Source organism: Dasypus novemcinctus, chromosome 13, assembly GCF_030445035.2.
Source record: "Dasypus novemcinctus isolate mDasNov1 chromosome 13, mDasNov1.1.hap2, whole genome shotgun sequence".
Classification (NCBI taxonomy): Eukaryota; Metazoa; Chordata; class Mammalia; order Cingulata; family Dasypodidae; genus Dasypus; species Dasypus novemcinctus.
In genome coordinates, this window is record NC_080685.1 from 38,507,423 (window position 1) to 38,526,937 (window position 19,515).

General features: G+C 46.0%; 1 protein-coding gene across 4 annotated transcripts; it reads right to left on the reverse strand.

Annotated features, from left to right (window-relative positions):
* Positions 1-23: 23 nt before the first annotated feature.
* On the reverse strand, positions 24-8,418 carry B4GALT3 (beta-1,4-galactosyltransferase 3). 4 transcript variants are annotated; one of them, XM_012528739.3, is made up of 9 exons: positions 8,316-8,418; positions 7,732-7,848; positions 7,288-7,433; positions 6,648-6,936; positions 3,208-3,443; positions 2,410-2,600; positions 2,163-2,285; positions 930-1,034; positions 24-794 (listed from the first exon to the last, which is right to left on the reverse strand). In XM_012528739.3, exons 4-9 carry the CDS (start codon positions 6,907-6,909, stop codon positions 521-523), a joined length of 1,191 nt encoding a protein of 396 aa, XP_012384193.1. In that variant the 5' UTR covers positions 6,910-6,936; positions 7,288-7,433; positions 7,732-7,848; positions 8,316-8,418; the 3' UTR covers positions 24-520. The 4 variants fall into 4 exon arrangements, with proteins under 4 accessions (XP_012384193.1, XP_012384187.1, XP_004448412.1 ...); XM_012528733.4 differs by having other exon boundaries at positions 24-815; positions 7,732-7,880; positions 8,316-8,394; XM_004448355.4 differs by lacking the exon at positions 7,732-7,848 and having other exon boundaries at positions 24-815; positions 8,316-8,415.
* Between the last annotated feature and the right edge of the window lie 11,097 nt (positions 8,419-19,515).

Below are 19,515 nucleotides of genomic sequence, written 5' to 3' on the forward strand. Positions count from 1 at the left end.
AGGATTCAAAAAACAGGAGCAGAGGCGAGACAAAGTCCTTTATTAGAAAATATATCAAAAGTCTAGCCCCCTGAGCCAGGTCTAGGAAAGGGAGCTACTTCAGCACTGGCAGAAAGTGCCCAAGAAGGGGCTTCCTTCACCAAACAATGCTTCCAGGTACCATAAATAGAATAAATATTCACAGGAGGCCCTGAGAGGAGCCAGATCACTCTTCTCTCCATGAAAGAGGAAGGGGCTTGGGGTCCAGCCCTGCTCCTACCCCAGGGGCAGGGGACTCCCAGGAGTCGACACATAAAATCATGACATCAATGATTCACAGTCATAAGTCCTGGCAGGTGGCCCTAGAAAGAGGGACCCCCAGGTCTAGAGGAGCCCAGCTCCAGTCCAGCAGTGAGAGGCCCCTGTCCCCCAAAATAGCACTAGAGTTCAGGTCCCCCATATCCCTCTAAAATAACAGTGAGGGGCTGAGGGTGGGGCAACATAACCCCTTTGATTCACGATTAAGGTGGGCAGGAAGGAGTCAGTGTGAACGACGGGATGCTGTGTGGTTGGCAGTAGGTGGAGGGCCAGGCCTGACTGGGGGCCGGCGGTGCAGCATCTCTTGACGGAAGGCCTGGGAAGAACCAGGTGGGTAACGGGGACCCGAGGGGGCCCGGGGACCACGAGGGTCAGTCCCAATGTCTGCTGTGACGTTGGTATAGAGAGGGCCACGTTCTCGAGCCAGCAATTGGTATGTCAGTGAGTTCATCCCATCTTGTGTCCAGGAATTCTGGGTACGGACCAGCAGGTCAAATCTGAGGGTTAGAGGTTGGACACTAAGATGGAGAAAGGAAGAGGTAAGAATCTAGAGACCTTTATCTAGTTTCTTGGCTAGCGGTACAGAATCCTGAAGGTCCATTAACAATTCCCAGGCAGTTTTCCCTTCCTACCTGTGGGGATTTTCCTCGTTGCCCTTATCACCTCGGTGCTTTACCATCTTATAGTGTCCCACAGATGTGGGAGGGCGAGAGATCTTCATCCCAGCCAGGCGTACCCTATAGGAAAAGTGAGGGGATCTTGGAGGACCAAGAGCAGAGGAAAGCTGTGCACAGTTGAACAAGAAGAGCTAAGGCCAGCAGGGAACTGTATACCATACACAAAGCACAACTATAATTAGGCAAAAAAAAGTGCCAAGTACTAGAATGAGAAGAAAGTCAAGCAGAAAGAAGGAAATGGCTGAAAAGAATGTAAAAGCTAGACATAACCAAATCCTCAGGGTCCTAGGGCCAGGCACTCTGGGGCATTTAAAGAACTGGCAGAGGAAGGTTTGAAATTCCCTATTTTGTTTTTCTAAATGGCTTCCAGGAGCTGCCTTTGCAGTTTAGAAAGGACAGGGACAGAATCTGTTCTGTCGAAAGGATAGGACAAAACTGGGAGTTGCAGATCCAAGCTCAGCAACTCTTATTTAGAATAGTGGCTGAGCTGCCCCAACTCCCCAATGGGTAGAATCAGGAAATTAGGACCTGGAGAGAAACAAATCCCAACTCAGACACAAAGGCAAGAAATGACAATGGCCCAGAAAGGTACTGAAAGAACACATACACTTTGAGTTTGCCAGATGCTTTGCACACTTACTGACAATGAGAGTTCAGAAATGTCATCCCAGAGTATATGCAGGGGAGGGAAGGCAATGGGTCTACTGATCAAGCCCAAATATTCACACCACAAGTATGAAATTGGACCAGTGGGAGGTAAGAATGGTTCATATGTGAGAAAGGAGAGCTGGGCATCATCCCAATGACAGGAATTTTTTTTTTAAGTGATTCTGGCTACTTGGAGTAGAAATGCTACTTCCTCATCCTCACAGGGATGTTGTCTGGATGCAACCCTAGCAGAAAGAGGGACTAAACTGTCTCTAGGTCCCTTTTCAGCTATGGAATCAATAATACTATTTCCTGTTGATGTTATTTCCTCTCCTAGGAACCTAACTAACCAGACCTAGGAAACCGAAAGAGGACAAAATGGAGAACAGCATGCAAAGGCTGACATGGGTATACTGGGAAGACTAAGGAAAAGGAATGGGCTCAAAGGAGCTGAAGGTCACTGTTGAAGGGCTATGGCCAGGGTTGCCACAGTGAGCCATGGTGGGGTGAAGGCAGGAGGTGGTGGCAGAAAGTCTTGACCTGGTAGCAATGTCATCATCCTCACCGCCCCAGCCCCAGTATTCATTGGGGAATCCATTCATCTTCAGGTACTGTTCCGGAGTGAGTGCTGAGACGCCTCCAAAGTACTGGGGGTATGGGAGGCTGGAGAGAAAAAGATCCTTAGATTCCACAAGACTTCTGGGGAGACAACCCTACCCACAATCTCCTTGGCTTTCCTCCTTCCATTGGATGGTGATTTCCAGTACCCTCTTCCCATGCCTTCTACCTGTATCCAAACTTGTTCATGGCGACAGCAACGTGCCGGGGCCCCCGTGGGTCACACACATACAGATTGTGGTCATTCTCTGGCAGCAGGTCCACATCATGCAGGAACAGGCAGTCCCACTCCTCGTCACGCAGGGCCTCCCGCACCCCAACATTCAGCAGCTTTGCTCTGTTAAATGTTCCATTTCCAGCCTGGAAGATAATGGAAGGGGACCAGCCCCATGTCTACAGGGAATGAAGTATAAAAGTGAAAGGAGGGAAATCAAAGCTGGGTGCAGGGTAAGGAGAATTAAGAGAAAGGCAAAATATCTTTTTCATTTAGTCGTTCAACACATTTTTCTTGTGCATCAGTGTGTGCCTGTTACTTAACTTGCTGCTATTTAGCATTTAATCCTGGCAACCAACACACAAGTGAAACAGGTGGTATATTAGTTATCTGCTGCTATTTGCTTCATTTTAGGAGATAAGTAACTCATTCAAGATCGAATATGTAACAAATGGCAGAACTAGAATTTGAGCCCAGATCTAGTCAATTCCAAATTTGTACTTGTCACTGCACAAGTCACTGAACAAAGGGAAAATCATTGAAGAGTATATAGGACAGTGGGAATATGCTAAAAAGAACAACGAGAAGTATAGGACTAATATGTTTAGCAGCAAGTGCCAGGTGCTTTCCTATATTCAACAGTCTGGCCTTGTTAGAATTATCCTAGAGACACATTAGATAAAAGTGGAGTGGCATTTGCTTGAGGGTTCCTTATAAGAAAGAAAGTTAGGGTGGGGTGGGGACTGGGGATACCTGGTGAATAACGTAAATGCCATAAGCAAGTTGCTGGCGTTGCAGGAAGGGGTGCAGGTGGTAAAGCAGCAGGCGCAGGTGGTGCTCCCGGGCGCGATGGGGCACGATGATGGCTGTTCGGGAACGGGGTTCACACCCTGCTGGGTGGTACCGGCCCCCAGGTTCCACTCGGGGATTCCTCTCCACAATCTCTGCCAGTGACGGCACTGGGCTAAAGGACACCATCACTGGACCCACTGTCAGGAGGGGATGGCAAGGTAAGGGATTGGAGGGACAAGAAGAAAAAAAATGAACACCAGGGCTAGTAGCACTTCTAGGAGTCTATTTCTGGATCTCAGTTCTCCCTAGGGCTCACTCACCAGCATTGGGAAAGCTTTGCAAAGCCTGGAAGGTACAGGCTCCTTATGCAGCCTACCTTCTTATTATAGGGTTCCATAACTTTCTCCTGGTTCACAAGGCTGGCAGCTACAGTTGGGGGAGGGTGGGTAGAGAGAACAGAAGGACTTTAACTAACTAACTAAACCAGGGTTCATCTACAAGGGAAACAATTCCTAGCCTATGGCAGTGTATTAATTAGCCAAAGAGGTGCAGATGCAAAATACCAGAAGCCTGCTGGCTTTTACAAGGGGCATTTATTTGGGGTAGGAGCTTAGAGTTACCAGGCCATAAGGCATAAGTTACTTCCCTCACCAAAGTCTATTTTCACATGTTGGAGCAAGATGGCTATCGATGTTTGTGAGGGTTCAGGCTTCCTGGGTTCCTCCCTATAAGGGTCTTGCTCCTCTCTGGGCTCATGGTTCCTCTCTTCCAGGGCTCACTTTTTCTTGGGCTCAGGGTTCCTCTCTTTCTGGAGCTGGCTTCTCTTTCCTTTGTGAGCTTACTTCCCGTGGGTCCAGCTTAAAGCCTCAGCATCAAACTCCAACACCAAAAACTCTCCATCTCTGTCCCTTGCCATGCCTTTTATCTTTGAGTCCCCACCGGACTTAACATCCTACTGACATGGCCCAATCAAAACCCTAATCATAACTTAATCATGCCTAGGTACAGACCAGATTACAAACATAATCCAATATCTATTTTTGGAATTCATAACCATATCAAACTGCCACACTCCACCCTCTGAATTCCAAAAAGACATCACAATATTTTAAAAAAACCTAAATCAGTAACAATGCAAGTACTAAATCATATCACAATCAATTTAAAGAAATACAGTTTGTCTTGGTGCAAAGTCCTGTCTGCAACAGACCTATGAAACTTACAAAACAATTTATCTGTTTCCAATACACAAATGGACAAAGGATAAACATTTTCATTACCATGAGAAATAGGGAGGGAAACATGAGTCACAGGTCCTCTACAGTTCAGTAAACCTGCAGAGCATCCTCCATGTGATTTCAGTCTGAGAGTCATTCTAAAGATAAGGGTTTCTTCTCCTTGATGCCTTATGGGAACCCACCCTTTCCACATGCTTGCCCAACAGCTGCCATTTTCTTGGTTCCAGCCTCATCAAAGCATCTGGGTGTCGACTAAGCTCCAGACCTCACCCTTTGAGAGTGTTGCCCAATCTTTCAGTTAGAGTCTTAACCCCCAAATACAGTGACATGAATATAACATTCCCCCTAACCTTTGGCATACAGTCTCAACCCTCTCAGAGCAATGAGTTGACCATCTGGCCTTCTCTAATCCATGGGGGACAGGTCAGACCTGTGCGGTGCTGACCTTAACCACCATAATCCTTGGGGGGAATGTGTTCCACCCTCTCTGTAACCTGGGGCAGCAAAACTGTCCCAGAACATAGAGCAGGAAAATCCACCCTCTTCAACTGCTAGGGCAAACTCGCCCTCTCTGTACACATGGGTGGGTTCCTCTCTTGGCCCAAGGTAATGTCTTAATTCCAGATCTCAGCTTCCATGGTTTTCCTCTTAAAGCTGTTTCTCCTTCAATCTTTCCTTTCCATGTCCCTTTTAGTCCAGGCTGACAGTGGTTTTGTTCATACAGCTCTCTCAAAAACCTTGCTGGTTTAGCATGCAAGAAGCAGGGGTCCAAGCCATCAGACAGTAAGACTTTCCACAAGTCTTTCTGAGATAACTGCATCTTCAATCCTGATTTACAAATTCCAAGTTTAGTTAAGTCCTCCAATGGGGCACTTTCATCTGGAAGCTTGATTTCCAGAGACTTGGAATTTCCAAAATTAGTTTGTTTCCTTTGTGCCCAACAGTTCAGTCCTCAGCATATCTCTCCCGTCTAGCATTTTGCTATAAGCTACAAGCAGAAGCCAAGCCTCATTCTCTAGGTTTACTTTGGAAATTTCTTCAGCTAAATGCCCAAGCTTGCCATTTTCAAATTCTGCCTCCCATAATTTACCAGGAGTTAGTCTTGCTAAGTTTTCTGCAACTTTAAAACATAGATCACCTTTCCTCCAGTTTCCAATAATAGTCTCATCATTTTCCTGTAGGGCATCATAAAAAGTTTCTTTAGTATCCATATTGCTATCAATGGTCTCTTCAAAGCAATTTAGGTCTATTCTATCAAGCATTTCACAATTCCTCCAAAAAAAAATCTTCTTACCCATTTATAAAACCATTCCAGCATTTTAGTAATTGCAAAAACACTTCCTCAGTCACTGGTACCAAATTCTCTTATTAGTCAACCAAAGGGATGCAGATGCAAAATACCAGAAGCCTGCTGGCTTTTATAAGGGCTATTTATTTGGGGTAGGAGCTTATAAATACCAGGCCATACAGCATATGTTACTTCCCTCACCAAAGTCTATTTTCACATATTGAAGCTGTCGATGCCTATGAGGGTTCAGGCTTCCTGGGTTCCTCCCTTCCAGGGTCTTGGTTCTCTCTGGGTTCAGGGTTCCTCTCTTCCAGGGTCTTGGTTTTCTCTGGGTTCAGGGTTCCTCTCTTCCAGGGCTTGCTTCTTCCCGGGCTCAGGGTTCCTTTCTTCCTGGGGCTGGCTTCTCTCTCCTCTGTGAGAATTCCTGGGGCCCCAGCTTAAGGCTGTGGCATCAAACTCCAACATTAAAACACCAACATCAAAAACCCTCAACTCTGTCCTTTGCCATGTCTTTTATCTGTGAGTCCCCACTCACCAAGGGGGTAGGAACTCAACGCCCTACTGATGTGGCCCAATCAAAGGCCTAATCATAACTTAATCATGCCCAGGTACAGACTGGATTACAAACATAATCCAACATTTATTTTTGAAATTCATAACCATATCAAACTGCTACAGGAAGGAAGAGCCCATAAACGGGCAGACAATGGAGAATTGTGGCTGGTCCAGTCTTAACTCTGAATGCAGAGCCTATGCTATTCCAAACCCAGTCCACCTTCCGATTACCTTAAGCTCTTGTTCTAAGTCCACGCCCACCTCCCCATGTGTGCGGGAGCCTCCCTGTCCCCACAGCTGTTCCTTCCTCCTGCACTCACCTAAGAGAGGAGATCTTTCTGGACAGTAGGGAAGACCTTGAGGAGCCAGAGGGCCCCCTGGGGCAACAGGAGCTCCAGGCAGGTGACTGAGGTTACTGTAGACATCATGGGGGTGAGAATAGTCAAAGGTAGGCCCGGGTTCTCGGCCAAACAGAGCACTGAGGCTTCGGAAGCCCCCCAGTGACAGGTACATCATGACGGCCAGCTGGGAGCCCACAAGCAGGGCCAGCGTGCACGGCCGCTCCAGCAGCCTCCGCAACATCCTGAGATGGGATGGGGGAGCGGAGTTCTGGTGTAGGTAGGAAGAGAGCAAGAAGCCAGTAGAGAGATCAGCAGGCCGGGCAAGGGCAGAACAAAGAGGAGAAAGAAGTAGAGAACAAAGTTATAAAGTTATAAAAGGGAGCACCCAGGTGTACAACCACCCAAGCAAAGAAGAAAAAAAAAAAAAAGAATGTAACCAAAAGTAGTCCTTCCACCTGTCACTTCCAGTTCAAGTTTCACGATCCTCCCCTTTACCCTAAACCACTCCCTCCATCTACTCTGAGTCCCAGGAATGCTTACATCATTCAGGTCCCTAGTCCATTCAAAGGAGTCTCTGGAGAACCCCCTTCCAATCTTAGAGGGAAAGAAAAAGACTCACCTAGATTCAAGCTGTCTTCTTGTGGGGCATGAGGGCTCCAGGGGGTTCCGGGGGAGCAGAGATATGAAGCATTATTTAAAATTGGAAAGGTGACAGAGGACAGAGAAAGGCTCCATCCTGCACTCCAACGGTGATCCTGGGTCCAGCTGGAACAGAAGTGGTCGTTGAGAACCAATTATCCATAGAGGGCAGTGATCTGGATCAAGGTGAATGAAGCCCGTTTCCCAGCAGTGGCAGTGAGGGAAAGTGGTTGGAAAGAAAAGGGGAGGAGCAGGAGATGTTGGATCCCAAGTCTCTCCCCCGGGCAACTTAAGTGGCAGCGTCAGGATCGGACTTAATCACCACTCTCCCTCCCCCCGCCCCCCCCCCCCCCAAACAGGACGGACCTGTTTGGGGAGTGGGGACAGGGTGGCAAATGGAGTCACTGTATTCCCCCAAACCGACCGAGAACCGTTCGGAGGCGAGGCAGTCACATCAGGACCTTCTGGGTGGCCTCGGGGGAGCCCAGGGCGGGGTAGGAGAGAAGCTCCTTTCCGTTCTTCACGTGCTTCGGAGCTAGCTCTGCAAGTGCAGGGAGCGTGACCACCTGGGAGCTGCAAGCAAACAGCCCCGGAGCGCGGCGGAGTGTGGCGTGGGGGTGGCGTCCTCCCCCTCCGGCACCTTTCCCCCAGTCCGAGAGAAGGGGACGCGAAGCTGGACGGAGAGTGACCGCTGAAGTGAACGGGGGAGAGGAAGGGCTAGGGCAGGGAGGGCCGAGGGTACCTGGGCGCGCTCACCTGGAGGGGCGTGGCCAACGCTTGCAGGGGGTTAAAACCCAGCGTTCACCCCACCCCAAATCGCCTCTTGCGTTTGCCCTATCTTGCAATCTGAGTCCACCCGGCCTCCGTCCATCCTTCCACCCGGGACCTCCCTCTCCATCCTCCGTTCAAGACTCATCTCCTTCCTGCTTTTGCCCCAAACTTCTCACTCTTCCGGTTGCCGGAACATTTCTCCCAGACTTCTCGCCCCACCGTCCCCGGCCCACATACCTGGGCTTCTGCTGCCCGTCGTCACCGCCGCCCCGACAGCCGGGCAAGAACCGCTGCCGCCATCTTGGAATCGGGCGCCACGGGGGCGGGGCCTCGCGTCACGGGGCGGGGCCTCGGGGTGGAGCCTCCCGGCCGTGGAAGCCCGGGGTCTCACCGCGGCGCGGCGGGGGCAGCAGTGGGGAGGGCGGCCCGCGGGGCTCGGATGCTGCGTAGCCGGAGGGGGCCGTATTGGACCCGACCCTTGAGGAGCAGACGCGGGGCCTCATCCTCATTGGGCAGACTCCAGCTGATTCTACTTCCCACCTCTTAGATCTATGAAAGCAAGCAATTCAAACCCCTGACTTTTCCTCAGGACAGACTGACCGAGGGGCCAATGGGAAAGTTTCTGGTGTGTCCGATGACCGAAACCTCCAGCCCCTGCAGCCTAGTGCCACTTAGTATAAATATTGTTTCTCGCTTAGGCTACATCGTTGCAGACTGTTCTAGCGCAACCCCACGGCATCTCCACAGTATCCCCCAGGCCTTGAAATAGGAACTGTTAAAACAATGAAACATGAGTGAGGAGGGAAGGGCAGCAGCGTCTACTTTAATGTAAAAATGTGTGTCCCCAGATATGAGAGTAAAATGGACTCTCCATTAATATACAACAATGCTTATCTTGTGGCTTCCACTACCCCCGGTATATTGTGTTCCCTAGAAGCAGATATTCATGCTGAAGAAACAATAGGAGACTCAAATAACACAAAAACCCTGCGTTAAAAAGTTCATGGTCTTAAGTGGTACTGTATGTGAGAAGGAAAGGATATCGACAATGCAGTGTAATAAATATGATATTCCAGAAATGACACCTCATCCAGACTTGGAGATTCAGCATAGGGCTTCACAGAAGTAATGGGTAATGAAAAATGTGAAGGGCTACGATGAGAACTTTAGAAAGTTAACTCATTAATTCGAGTGGCTAAGACTGGGGACAGGGAAACCATTTAGGAGATTATCACAGAAATCCGAGTGAGGCGAATGAAGCTCAGGCAAAATTAGGCAGTGTCAGGCAGCATACCTCTGCTTTATAGAATTCTGATTTTTTTATGGGAGTTATTTTGCAATTCTGTCTCCAGGTAACTGATGGGCATGCAAATTCTGTCCTGTCTGGTAGAGGTTCAATTAAACCCCATCCCCCACGTTATGGAAAAAACAGATTTTACCTCTATTTTCATAATCATCTCTGTATTCCTGATCTATAAATGTGTCTGTTCTTTAGATTCTCTATTGAAGTGGCTATAACATCCGCCAGTTCTCTCAGGAGTAAAATAAAATCTTTAGCACATGTTCATTTTTATATCTGTATGAAAGCCATTGTTTTACCTTTTTTTGAAAATTGTCTTTTAACAGATTAAGAGTGTTCTGGGTAGTGCAAACCACAAGTGCAAAAGTCTGACAATGAGGAATAAATTAGGGAGTTTGGGAAATCAAAAGCAGATCAGTAAGGCTAGACAATATTGTGAAAGGAATGGTGAGATATGAGACTGGAGAGGTTAACTATGGGCCAGTTAATACAAGACTCCAAAAACTACACTAAATATGTTCGGCTTTTATCCTGAGGGCAAGAAGGAGGTATTAGAGTACTCTAAGCAAAGCAGAAAGTGCTGTAATCTGAATTTGAGGATGTTCACTCAGGTGGAAAGGTGGAACATTAATTCCAGTGGCTATGACTAGAGTCAGGGAAACCACTGAGGGGGTTATTGCAGAGATCCTGGTTGAATGAAGAGAAGAGGGCACCTTTGACAACTGTTAAGCGGCAAACAGGACTTGATGATTGACTTGGATATGCCAGGGAGTTAGAGGACTCCAAGATGACTCCTAGATTGCTGATTTGCACCACTGGATATGAAGCAGGCTAGTAAGATAGAGAATCAATAGATGGATCTGGAGCCTGGCAATGAGTCCACGTGGACATCAATAACCTCCAAGATGGCTGCAGGAAGACCCTCCCCAAAATTCTGCCTTTCAGAACAAAGACTTCCTGGAAGCCAGGAGAGGCCCCAGATATTCCCCAAGAACTTTATCACTGGACCCTCATGAGGCATTGATGGATGGGGCAATCAATCAAAACAGTAAACAGCTGGAACCCCTCCCCTGCCATTAGCAAAGGGGTAGAATAAACACCCCTTTATAGTTAAAAAAGGCAGGCACAGAGCCTAAGCACGCTAGCTTTCATGTGCCCTCTCACCTCTGGACCCATTCCTGCCCTCTGCGCAACACACTCGCCATTTTTCCTCTGCCATGTGGCCACACAGGTAAACCTGGGCATTTATAATCTATAACGTGGAATTGTAGCCTGTAAATCAGTCCTCTTTATCACTTTTTACCCCCTTCCTCTCTACCTGGGACCCCTGATCTGTTGTTTTTCTCCCATTTCTCGTCCCTCCCTACGTGAATGAATTACTGGCCTAACTCACCTGACGTGCTCTTGAAATTCATTTCTGCAGCATAGTCAAAGAATGTAGATAGAATCCGGTAACATATTTGGTGAGCCAGTCCAGGAGTTTATTGGTGAATGATTCTATGGCCTACAGCTTATTTAATGCTTTCCTTTGGTTCTCTATTTTAAATAGGTTTGCCTACGAGCCCCCACAGGATATAATCCCAGGAGGGGAGGGGCAGGGGCTTGGGAATTCTCTGCTTCTGCCCTGTGCACCCATTCTTCTGAGATCTAACCCCAGCCAAGATGACTGAGTGATAGAGTAGTGGGTTGAATCACAGCCCCACCAAGACAGAGTTTCCCTGGCAGAGCGCCGGGGCCTGCAAAGCTTTTTTCAAGTCCTTTTAGCAGCCGGGGTCTTTGTCCTGGGGCCTGCCTTCCAACACCTTCTCCTGCTCTCTCCCCTAACGGGTGCACAGCAATGGCAGAGAGCCAAGCTTGCTGCTCCCAGGTGGCCCATGCCTTTGCAAAGGGCATTCCTATCTAACCACACCCAGCTACCTGTGGGATGAAGTAGGAAGGTGGTGGGCAGAGCCAAAAAGGATGCCATGGAAGTTCCCTTCCCCAGGGGTGTCACAGGCCAGCATACCCTTGCATAATTAACCTTTACCCACGTTTTTACCTTTCTGCTTCTTGCTACTGAATTTTCTTTATAAGTTTGTGTTAGAATGCTTTGAGATGTCTTAAAAACTATGGAAAGGGAAAGTACTTTGTCTAGCAAGGAAGCTATTGCCTCAGGGCCCCAAGGCCTGCTAGCTAGAGCAAATAATCTTTAATAACTTAACGGCCTTTTGATGTCTGGTTTTACTGGGAAACTATCAGACAATAAAGTAATAAAACTAGGATGGCTTTAAGAACCTCTGTCAGAATAGGGAGCTTTGTTTCTCCTTCTCGAAAGAAGAAGCAATATTCAAGGAAGAAGCACTATTAGGCTTGGCAGCTTCAGGTTGAAATCTATTCAGCCTGTCTCCAACTCCAGAACAGCCCCAGGAACGCCTGGTGGCAGGGGTTCTGTGATTCCCTGGGGTGGCAGGAATCAGAGAGCAGCCAAACATTTTTTGAGATTTAACTCAGGAAATTCTGTTTGGGTAACAGTGCAGTCAGTCTCGGATCCTATAATGGTCAGGGCTGCCGAGAACCAGAGCAGTAAACTGAATGGCCCCCATTCCTCGGGCCCATCCATTCAGAGAGCAGCCAAATATCCCCTGAGACAAACATCTCAGGTACTTTGATTTGGGGCCACTGCTCAGTCTCCCACCAATTCGGCTTGGGCACATTGATCTGATCCCTGGAGGAAGCATCAGATATCCCCAGGACCTAGCTTGCCCACAGGGATGTTTGTGGGCCAGGCAAGCTCTGAAAATTGAAATTCTCTGGACACTGGGACAGAGCTTGCTCCAAATATGTGGAGCAGTGAACGTTTTAGTCAGACTAGAACTCTGGGATGCCAGAATGGTTGACTAAAAGGTGCTTCTTTATTCTTCCTAGAATAATGGGCACAGTCTCTAGCATACCAGCAAACTCCACATAGGAGCCTCTTAGGAATCAGGAAATTCTGCTACTGCTGGTCTACATGGCCACAGTATAGCCAAGAGCAGCCTCTGTATAGGACTCTGAATTCCAGTTAAACCAGTGTAAGAAAAGAAAACAGAGAAATCTGAGGCCCAGAAACCTCATGTCATGTCTCCTTAAAGAAGTGAGGAAATATACCTCAAACAGCATTAGTTTAAACTCGGTTGTGCCTATAAAAGGTGTGAAACCTCATGTGTCATCAATTAAGATCAAAGAGGGAAGCAGTTGTGGTTCAACTGATAGAGTGTCCACCTACCATATGGAGGGTCCAGGGTTCAATACCCAGGGCCTCCTGACCCATGTGGTAAGTTGGCCCATGCACAGTGCTGCCACACACAAGGAGTGCTGTGCCACTCAGGTGCCCCCCCCCCCGCGTAGGGGTGCCCCACATACGAGGAGTGTGCCCTACAAGGAGAGCTGCCCCATGAGAAAAAAGCTCAGCCTGCCCAGGAGTGGCGCCGCACACACGGAGAGCTGATGCAGCAAGATAACAAAAAAAAAAAAAAAGTGACATAGTGTCCTGGTGTGGCATGACAAGAATGCAAGTGGATGCAGAAGAACACACAGCAAATAGACACAACACAGAGAGCAGACAATGGGGGGAAGGGGAGAGAAATAAGTAAAATAAATATTTAAAAAGAAAAAGACCAAAGAGTTCCTAAAAATGCTAAAGGTATAAAATTCTCTCTTCTTTGTGTTCAACTTTGAAATCTGCATTTAACTTTGTCAGTTTGCTTGTGCCTAGGAAATCAGATTTGGGGTTCACCTGTTACAAACTGAATAATGGTGAAAGGTAACCTAAAAATGAATCTTTGAGGGAAGCAGACTTGGCCAAATGGATAGGGCATCTGCCTACCATATAGGAGGTCCACGGTTCAAACCCTGGGCCTCCTTGACCTGTGTGGAGCTGGCGCATGTGTTGTGCTGATGCGTGCAAAGAGTGCTGTGCCATGCAGGGGTGTCCCCCCACGTAGGGGTGTCCCCCGTGTAGGGGTGTCCCCCACATAGAGGAGCCCCATGCGCAAGGAGTGCACCCCGTAAGGAGAGCCACCCAACACAAAAGAAAGTGCAGCCTGCCCAAGAATGGTGCCACACACATGGAGAGCTGACACAGCAAGATGATGCAACAAAAAGAAACACAGATTCCCAGTGCTGCTGATAAGGATAGACATGGTCACAGAAGAATGCACAGCGAATGGACACAGAGAGCAGACAACTGAGGGGGAGGGGAAAGGGAGAGAAATTTAAAAAAAAATCTTTAAAAAAAATGAGTCTTTGAATGTCCGTACAGTCTTGCCGGTGGATTTTTTTTTTTTAAGAGTTATTTATTTATTTATTTATTTATTTATTTATTTATTTATTTATTTATTTATTTGTCTCCCCTTTCCCCTGCTCCCCTTGCTAGTGGATTTAATGCATAAATCACAAATGGAATTTATTTAATTGCTGGAAAATCAGAGAAACTTCACAAAGTTGTTGCTGATAAAATTCTTGTGGCTTAGTTAATGAAGGTACCCAATTCACCTTAAGGTAAAAACTTACTAGAAACTGTGATTCAGAGTTAAGATTATACATAGATGCCTTTATGTTATAAAACAGCAGAAAGATAATAACTGAAATTTTATTTGGGTGGCTTTAGCCTAAACCTACCATTGTAAACATAAATTCTAAACTGACCTTACCTTCATTTATGGTCACTTCAAGCCTAGTCTCACCCCTTGCCTTTGTTTATGGCTATTTCATAACAGCTTCTGCCCCTATGGTTCAGGGGAAAGCAAACTTGAGACATCCCTGTCTCTTGTCCTACTGTGACCCTGCTTTCTCTTATGGCTGCAAGTGTGGACTAAATTGCTGCCTGGTGGAATTCTTGATCCTCGGGGTTGAACGTCCACTCTTCCAGTCCAGTGGCTGCTGGATTTCTGTTTTCTCAAGGACTGGGAAGTGAAGGAGGCCTCCTGCCTTGACTGTTGGGGTTCCTAAAAGTGGCAATTCATGAGAGAAACCAGTTTCCCTGGGGCTTCAATAGCCTCCATGAATATACATAGAATTAGTCTTGCTCATCCAAGGTCTGCTAAAGTCAAAGTAAAAAATAAAATTCTGAAACAAAGCAAAATTGTATGAAAGCATTGGGGATATTTTGGTTATAAGCCATTAATTAAAGAACAAAATTCTTACACAAAACTGCATATTCACAGTGCAAATTAAAGTAATTAAATGGAGCCTTCAAAGAAATCTTTTAGATGTTATCTTACAGTTAAACTTATTTTGTAAGAGAATGAAAATTACAACAGTGAGTCCTGTGTTTCTGTGTCAAACTCTATTCATGTATATTCCATTAGTTGATCATTGTAATCTAAGGTAAATTAACCAGCCTATGGAGTTGTGGTCAATTATAAAGAGTGTGTGAAAGCATTTTCCAAACTGAAGCATTTAAATGGCTAGTTCTAAGAAGTCATTATTAACTAGAAACCTAATTTGATATTAATGGCAAAAAGTAACTTCATAGCAGTGAAACCTGTCTGGAAGTCAACTCAATGTGCATATTCAAGTGGTGGTAATGAAAAGTTACCTTGATTCCATTGGGAATCTTCCATTTTCTTTCTTTTTTTTTTTTAAATGGAAGAAGTAATTTTTCCTCTACTGCTAACGTAAAGTACCTGTGTAATTAATGTCTTCATGGTAGAAGTGTAAAAGTAAGAAGTGTAGCACTAAAAATTAATTTGGTATGTTACACATTGCATTGGAAGTGTTTAAAAAGTGTAGAAAAATCAAAAGATAGACTTCAGCATTGTCAAACTCTCTTGTACAGTCAAATCAGGCCTTCAATACACTGCACGTTGCCTCTCCATTTGAGTTATTGACTAGATTGGTCACTGAGCCCTAAAACAATTAACGTATCTTCTCCATCTCTGATTATGCTCCTGAAGTTGATGGAAACTACATTGCAGTTTCAAACTCCTGCAGCAGCCAACGATGACTTAGTACAGCCAAATGCACAAAAGATATCACCTCATAACTGGTACTGTTTCATAGTGCCAAAGGGCACAATGCATCAGGCCAGTGGAATACTGGAACCTACTTTCCTAGCTTCTCTCTAGAGTCAACAGTGCTGCAGCTTCTGTGAAGAACATACCAAGTGGAGCAATGATCACCAGAGTACTGTGTGTAGAACTTAAACACAATTGGCATTATGGCTTGTTCCCATGGAGAATAACATGTAAGTTATTGCAAACCTGGAACTTAAATCTATTAATTGCAGCAAAAAAGATATTGAACATGTTAAAATTCCTGGTAAACTTCATTTTTGAAGTAGTTAATGAATGTGCTTAGCCCTTAAGCCCTCCCTCCTAGCCCTTATTCCAAAACCTGTCCCACTCATACTCCGGGGAGGACAGGCAAAACCATATGCCATCCTACCAGAGCTAAGGGAAATGGCAAACAAGGTGGCTAGAACCCACTTCAGCTAAGTCTCTTTGAGATGGTCCAGGGACAACCTTTCCTCACCCAGGACCTGCAAACCAAGTTCTGATCAAAGCTTGGCAAGAAAACAAGCCTCATTCTCAATTAAAGCCAAAACGTAAAGAATTTTGCTCTGTAGTTCTGATCACTCCTACAGCTGTTAAAGTTAAAGAAATTTCCAACTTGGTGCATTAATCCTGAGTGAAATCAGCTGCCCAAGAAAGTGCCAGCTCACCAGAAGCACCTGACAGGATGTTCAAATGCCAGTCATTGGATGGCCTGAAATACCTCTTCAAGAGAAAAAGCTAAATAGTATCTATGTCTAAGTCAACTGTTCCCTCTAACTCTAGCCCAAATGCCTATTGCTAGGGGAAGGGCAAACTAGACACCTTTTTAGGAAGTCTTGTCTGTTTTCATCTCCAATAACTTAACTAATAACTAAAAATGGCAATGCTTTTTCTGATTCTACAGAAAGAAGAATATTCTTTCCCATCAACTTTGGGAAAATGCAGCCTTTGCAGGCACCTGGCCTTTTCTACTTCTGTGGTCCAGTGTCATCTTAGTGGGACCATATATTCTCAAAATTCTAATTAAGTTTATTTCTTCCAGAATCAACATCTTGTTAACCATATGGGGACTTCATTCAGCCTCACACGGGATGCCAGATCCATCTTCCTCCAACCGAGATAAAATAGCAAAAGAGTTTTACACCTTGTCAGGTACAGCCTACTGCCCCTAGCTAGCAGGAAGTAGCTACAGAAAAATGATCATCTCCCTTCAGCACCCCTTTAAGATTAAAGCTGTAAACTCTCTGAGGGGGGAATGAAGCAGGCTAGTAAAATAGGGAATCAATAGATGGATCTGGAGCCTGGCAGAGAGTCCACGTGGACATCAATAACCCCAAGATGGCTGCTGGAAGACCCTCCCCAAGATTCTGCCACTCAGATGAAGACTTCCCCTGGAAGCCAGGAGAAGCCCTGGATATTCCCCAAGGACTTTATCACTGGACCCTCACGAGGGATTGATGGGTGGGGCAATCAATCAAAACAGTAAACAGCTGGAACCCCTCCCCTGCCATTAGCAAAGGGGTAGAATAAACACTCCTTTATAGTTAAAAAAAGGTAGGCACAGAGCCTAAGCACGCTGGCCCTCATGTGCTCTCTCGCCTCTGGACCCATTCCTGCCCTCTGCGCAACACACTCGCCATTTTTCCTCTGCCATGTGGCCACACAGGTAAACCTGGGCATTTATAATCTATAATGTGGAATTGTAGCCTGTAAATCAGCTCTCTTTATCACTTTTCACCCCCTTCCTCTCTACCTAGGATCCCTGATCTGTTGTTTCTCCCATTTCTCGTCCCTCCCTACCTGAATAAATTACTGGCCTAACTCACCCGATGTGCTCTTGAAATTCATTTCTGCAGCATAGTCAAAGAACCTAGATAAAATCCAGTAACAGTTGGAAGGTGGCACCATTTAGTGAGAAACAAAATTTAGGAAGAAGCACTTATGTAGGGGGGGGGTGGAGACGACTAGTTCAACTTGGGACTTGAGTTTGAGGTGACTGTGGAGGCTCAGAATAAGATAATACTTGGTTATTAACGTTGCTGAGCCTCAGCTTTAAAAAAAAATGATTGTAGTAATATATTCGTAACACAAAATTTCCCACTAATCCAACAGCAGCTTTGAAACTCACTAGCTATGTGACATTAAGCAAGACATTCTCTGGGTTTTATCTGTAAAATGAACCCCATCTTGGGGTTTTGTGATAATTAGTGAGAACTATAAAAAAGTGCCTCGCTGACAGCAGATGTTCAATACACCTGAATTTTGAGCACAAAGTAGGAGCAAAGGAAAAGCCATTGTTTTTAAAGGAGCTCACTGCGTAGTGAAAAAGACAGACTTATCCAGACAGCTGAAAGTTAGTTATTCCAGAAGACATTTCCTCAGAGCTTCTGCTCCTCTGTGGTGTTTTTTTCTCTTGCAAATCTGACCATCACCTTCTATCCTTCCTCTCTACCTCTCTTTATCTACCTCCTCCTGATCATTCCCTTATATTCATTTGCAAGCTCCTGGTTTTTAGCAACCTTCACCACTACCCCATTTCAGCTACCCACACCCTGGGCACACCCTGGACTGAGTCATCACCTACAACTGCTACATTTCTGAAAATTTAAAATGTAATATGCTGGTTTCCACCACAACATCCCGTCTCTCTCTGTTCTGAATAAACCCCAGGTCCCTTACTGGCATAGTTATGACAATAATACAATCGGAAAAAAAATCCAGTCTAGAAACTGCAACTAGTTTAAAATAATTTAAATTTTTATTTTGTTTCTCAAGGAAACATCAAAAGAAGTAGGTTGGGGCAGGAACACACTTTAATGCCAGCCCAGTGTCTTTAAAATCTTCTCTCTCCCAGTCAACAGTTTTTGCTTGGATGGCAGTCTCTCCCCAAAATTATACCTTCCAACCCCTTCCAGCCCACACAGAATTTCCAGATCTCTCCTCTTCTCAGCTCTTACTATATTATCCTCCAGCTTCAGGTCTGCTCTCTTTACTTTGCCTTAATTTTGTATAACAGAGGACTGCTGACCTAGCAAGCAGAAATCCTTCCTCCCCCTTCTGCTGCCTTACTCCCCATGGGGACCTTTCAGTCTTACAGCTTCTAGAAGGAGAAGCAGACAGTTCCTCCAGGAACCCTTTCATGACCCCGTTTCTACCCTATCATGGCACCATTCACAGATCTGGAATTTTTGTCCTGAATGTCTCAGCCACCAGACAGTGAACTCTTGGAGGACAGGGACCAGGGCTTCCATCTTATCATCCTAAATGTAATTTAGATCATTTGGCACCAACCACAAACTTCAAAATATACCCCACCAGGGAAGCAGCTGTGGCTCAATCAGTTGGGCTCCCATCTACCATATGGGAGGCCCTGGGTTCATGTCCCGGGACTTCCTTGTGAAGGCAGGCTCGCCCATAAGTGCTGCTGAGTGCCGCCGGTCTGCAAGTGCCCCGGAGAGCTGACTCAGCAAGGTGATGCAACAACAACAACAACAACAAAAGGGAGACAAAAACACAAAAGAGCATGCAAGCAAATGGACACAGCAGGCAACAAGCAAGCCGCAAGGGGGGGATTAAATAAAAATAATAAATACACACAGAAAAACGCACGGTGAATGGACACAGAGAGCAGACAGCAAGCAAGCCCAAGGGGGAGGGAGATGAAAAAAAATCCCACTGGGAAGTAATGTAGCTCAAGTGGTTGCATACCTGCTTCCCATGTACAAGGTCCCGTGTTCAATACCTGGTACCTCCTTTAAAAAAACAAACAAATGAACCAAAAAACCCACCTTGGGTCTGACCTAGATCCTGGGTATAGATAGTTTCTGGGTCTAACCATTTTCTTATGTTAATGTGGGGGAAGGGAAGAAGGAGGCAGGCAAAGGAAGAGGTTAGAGAGAAAGAGAACCAGCATGTATTGACTAGTTATTTGAAGCCAGATACAGGGCCAAACAGTTACACCATTATGTTCTTAAATTCGGACAACCAAACCATAAATCAGGCAGCAGTATACTCATTTTACAGATGAGGAAACAGAGGTTTGCAGAGATAAAGTAATTTAAGATCACATTAGGGGTGGCATGGGTGGGGTGGGGGTTATATGGGGATCTCATATTTTTTGAAT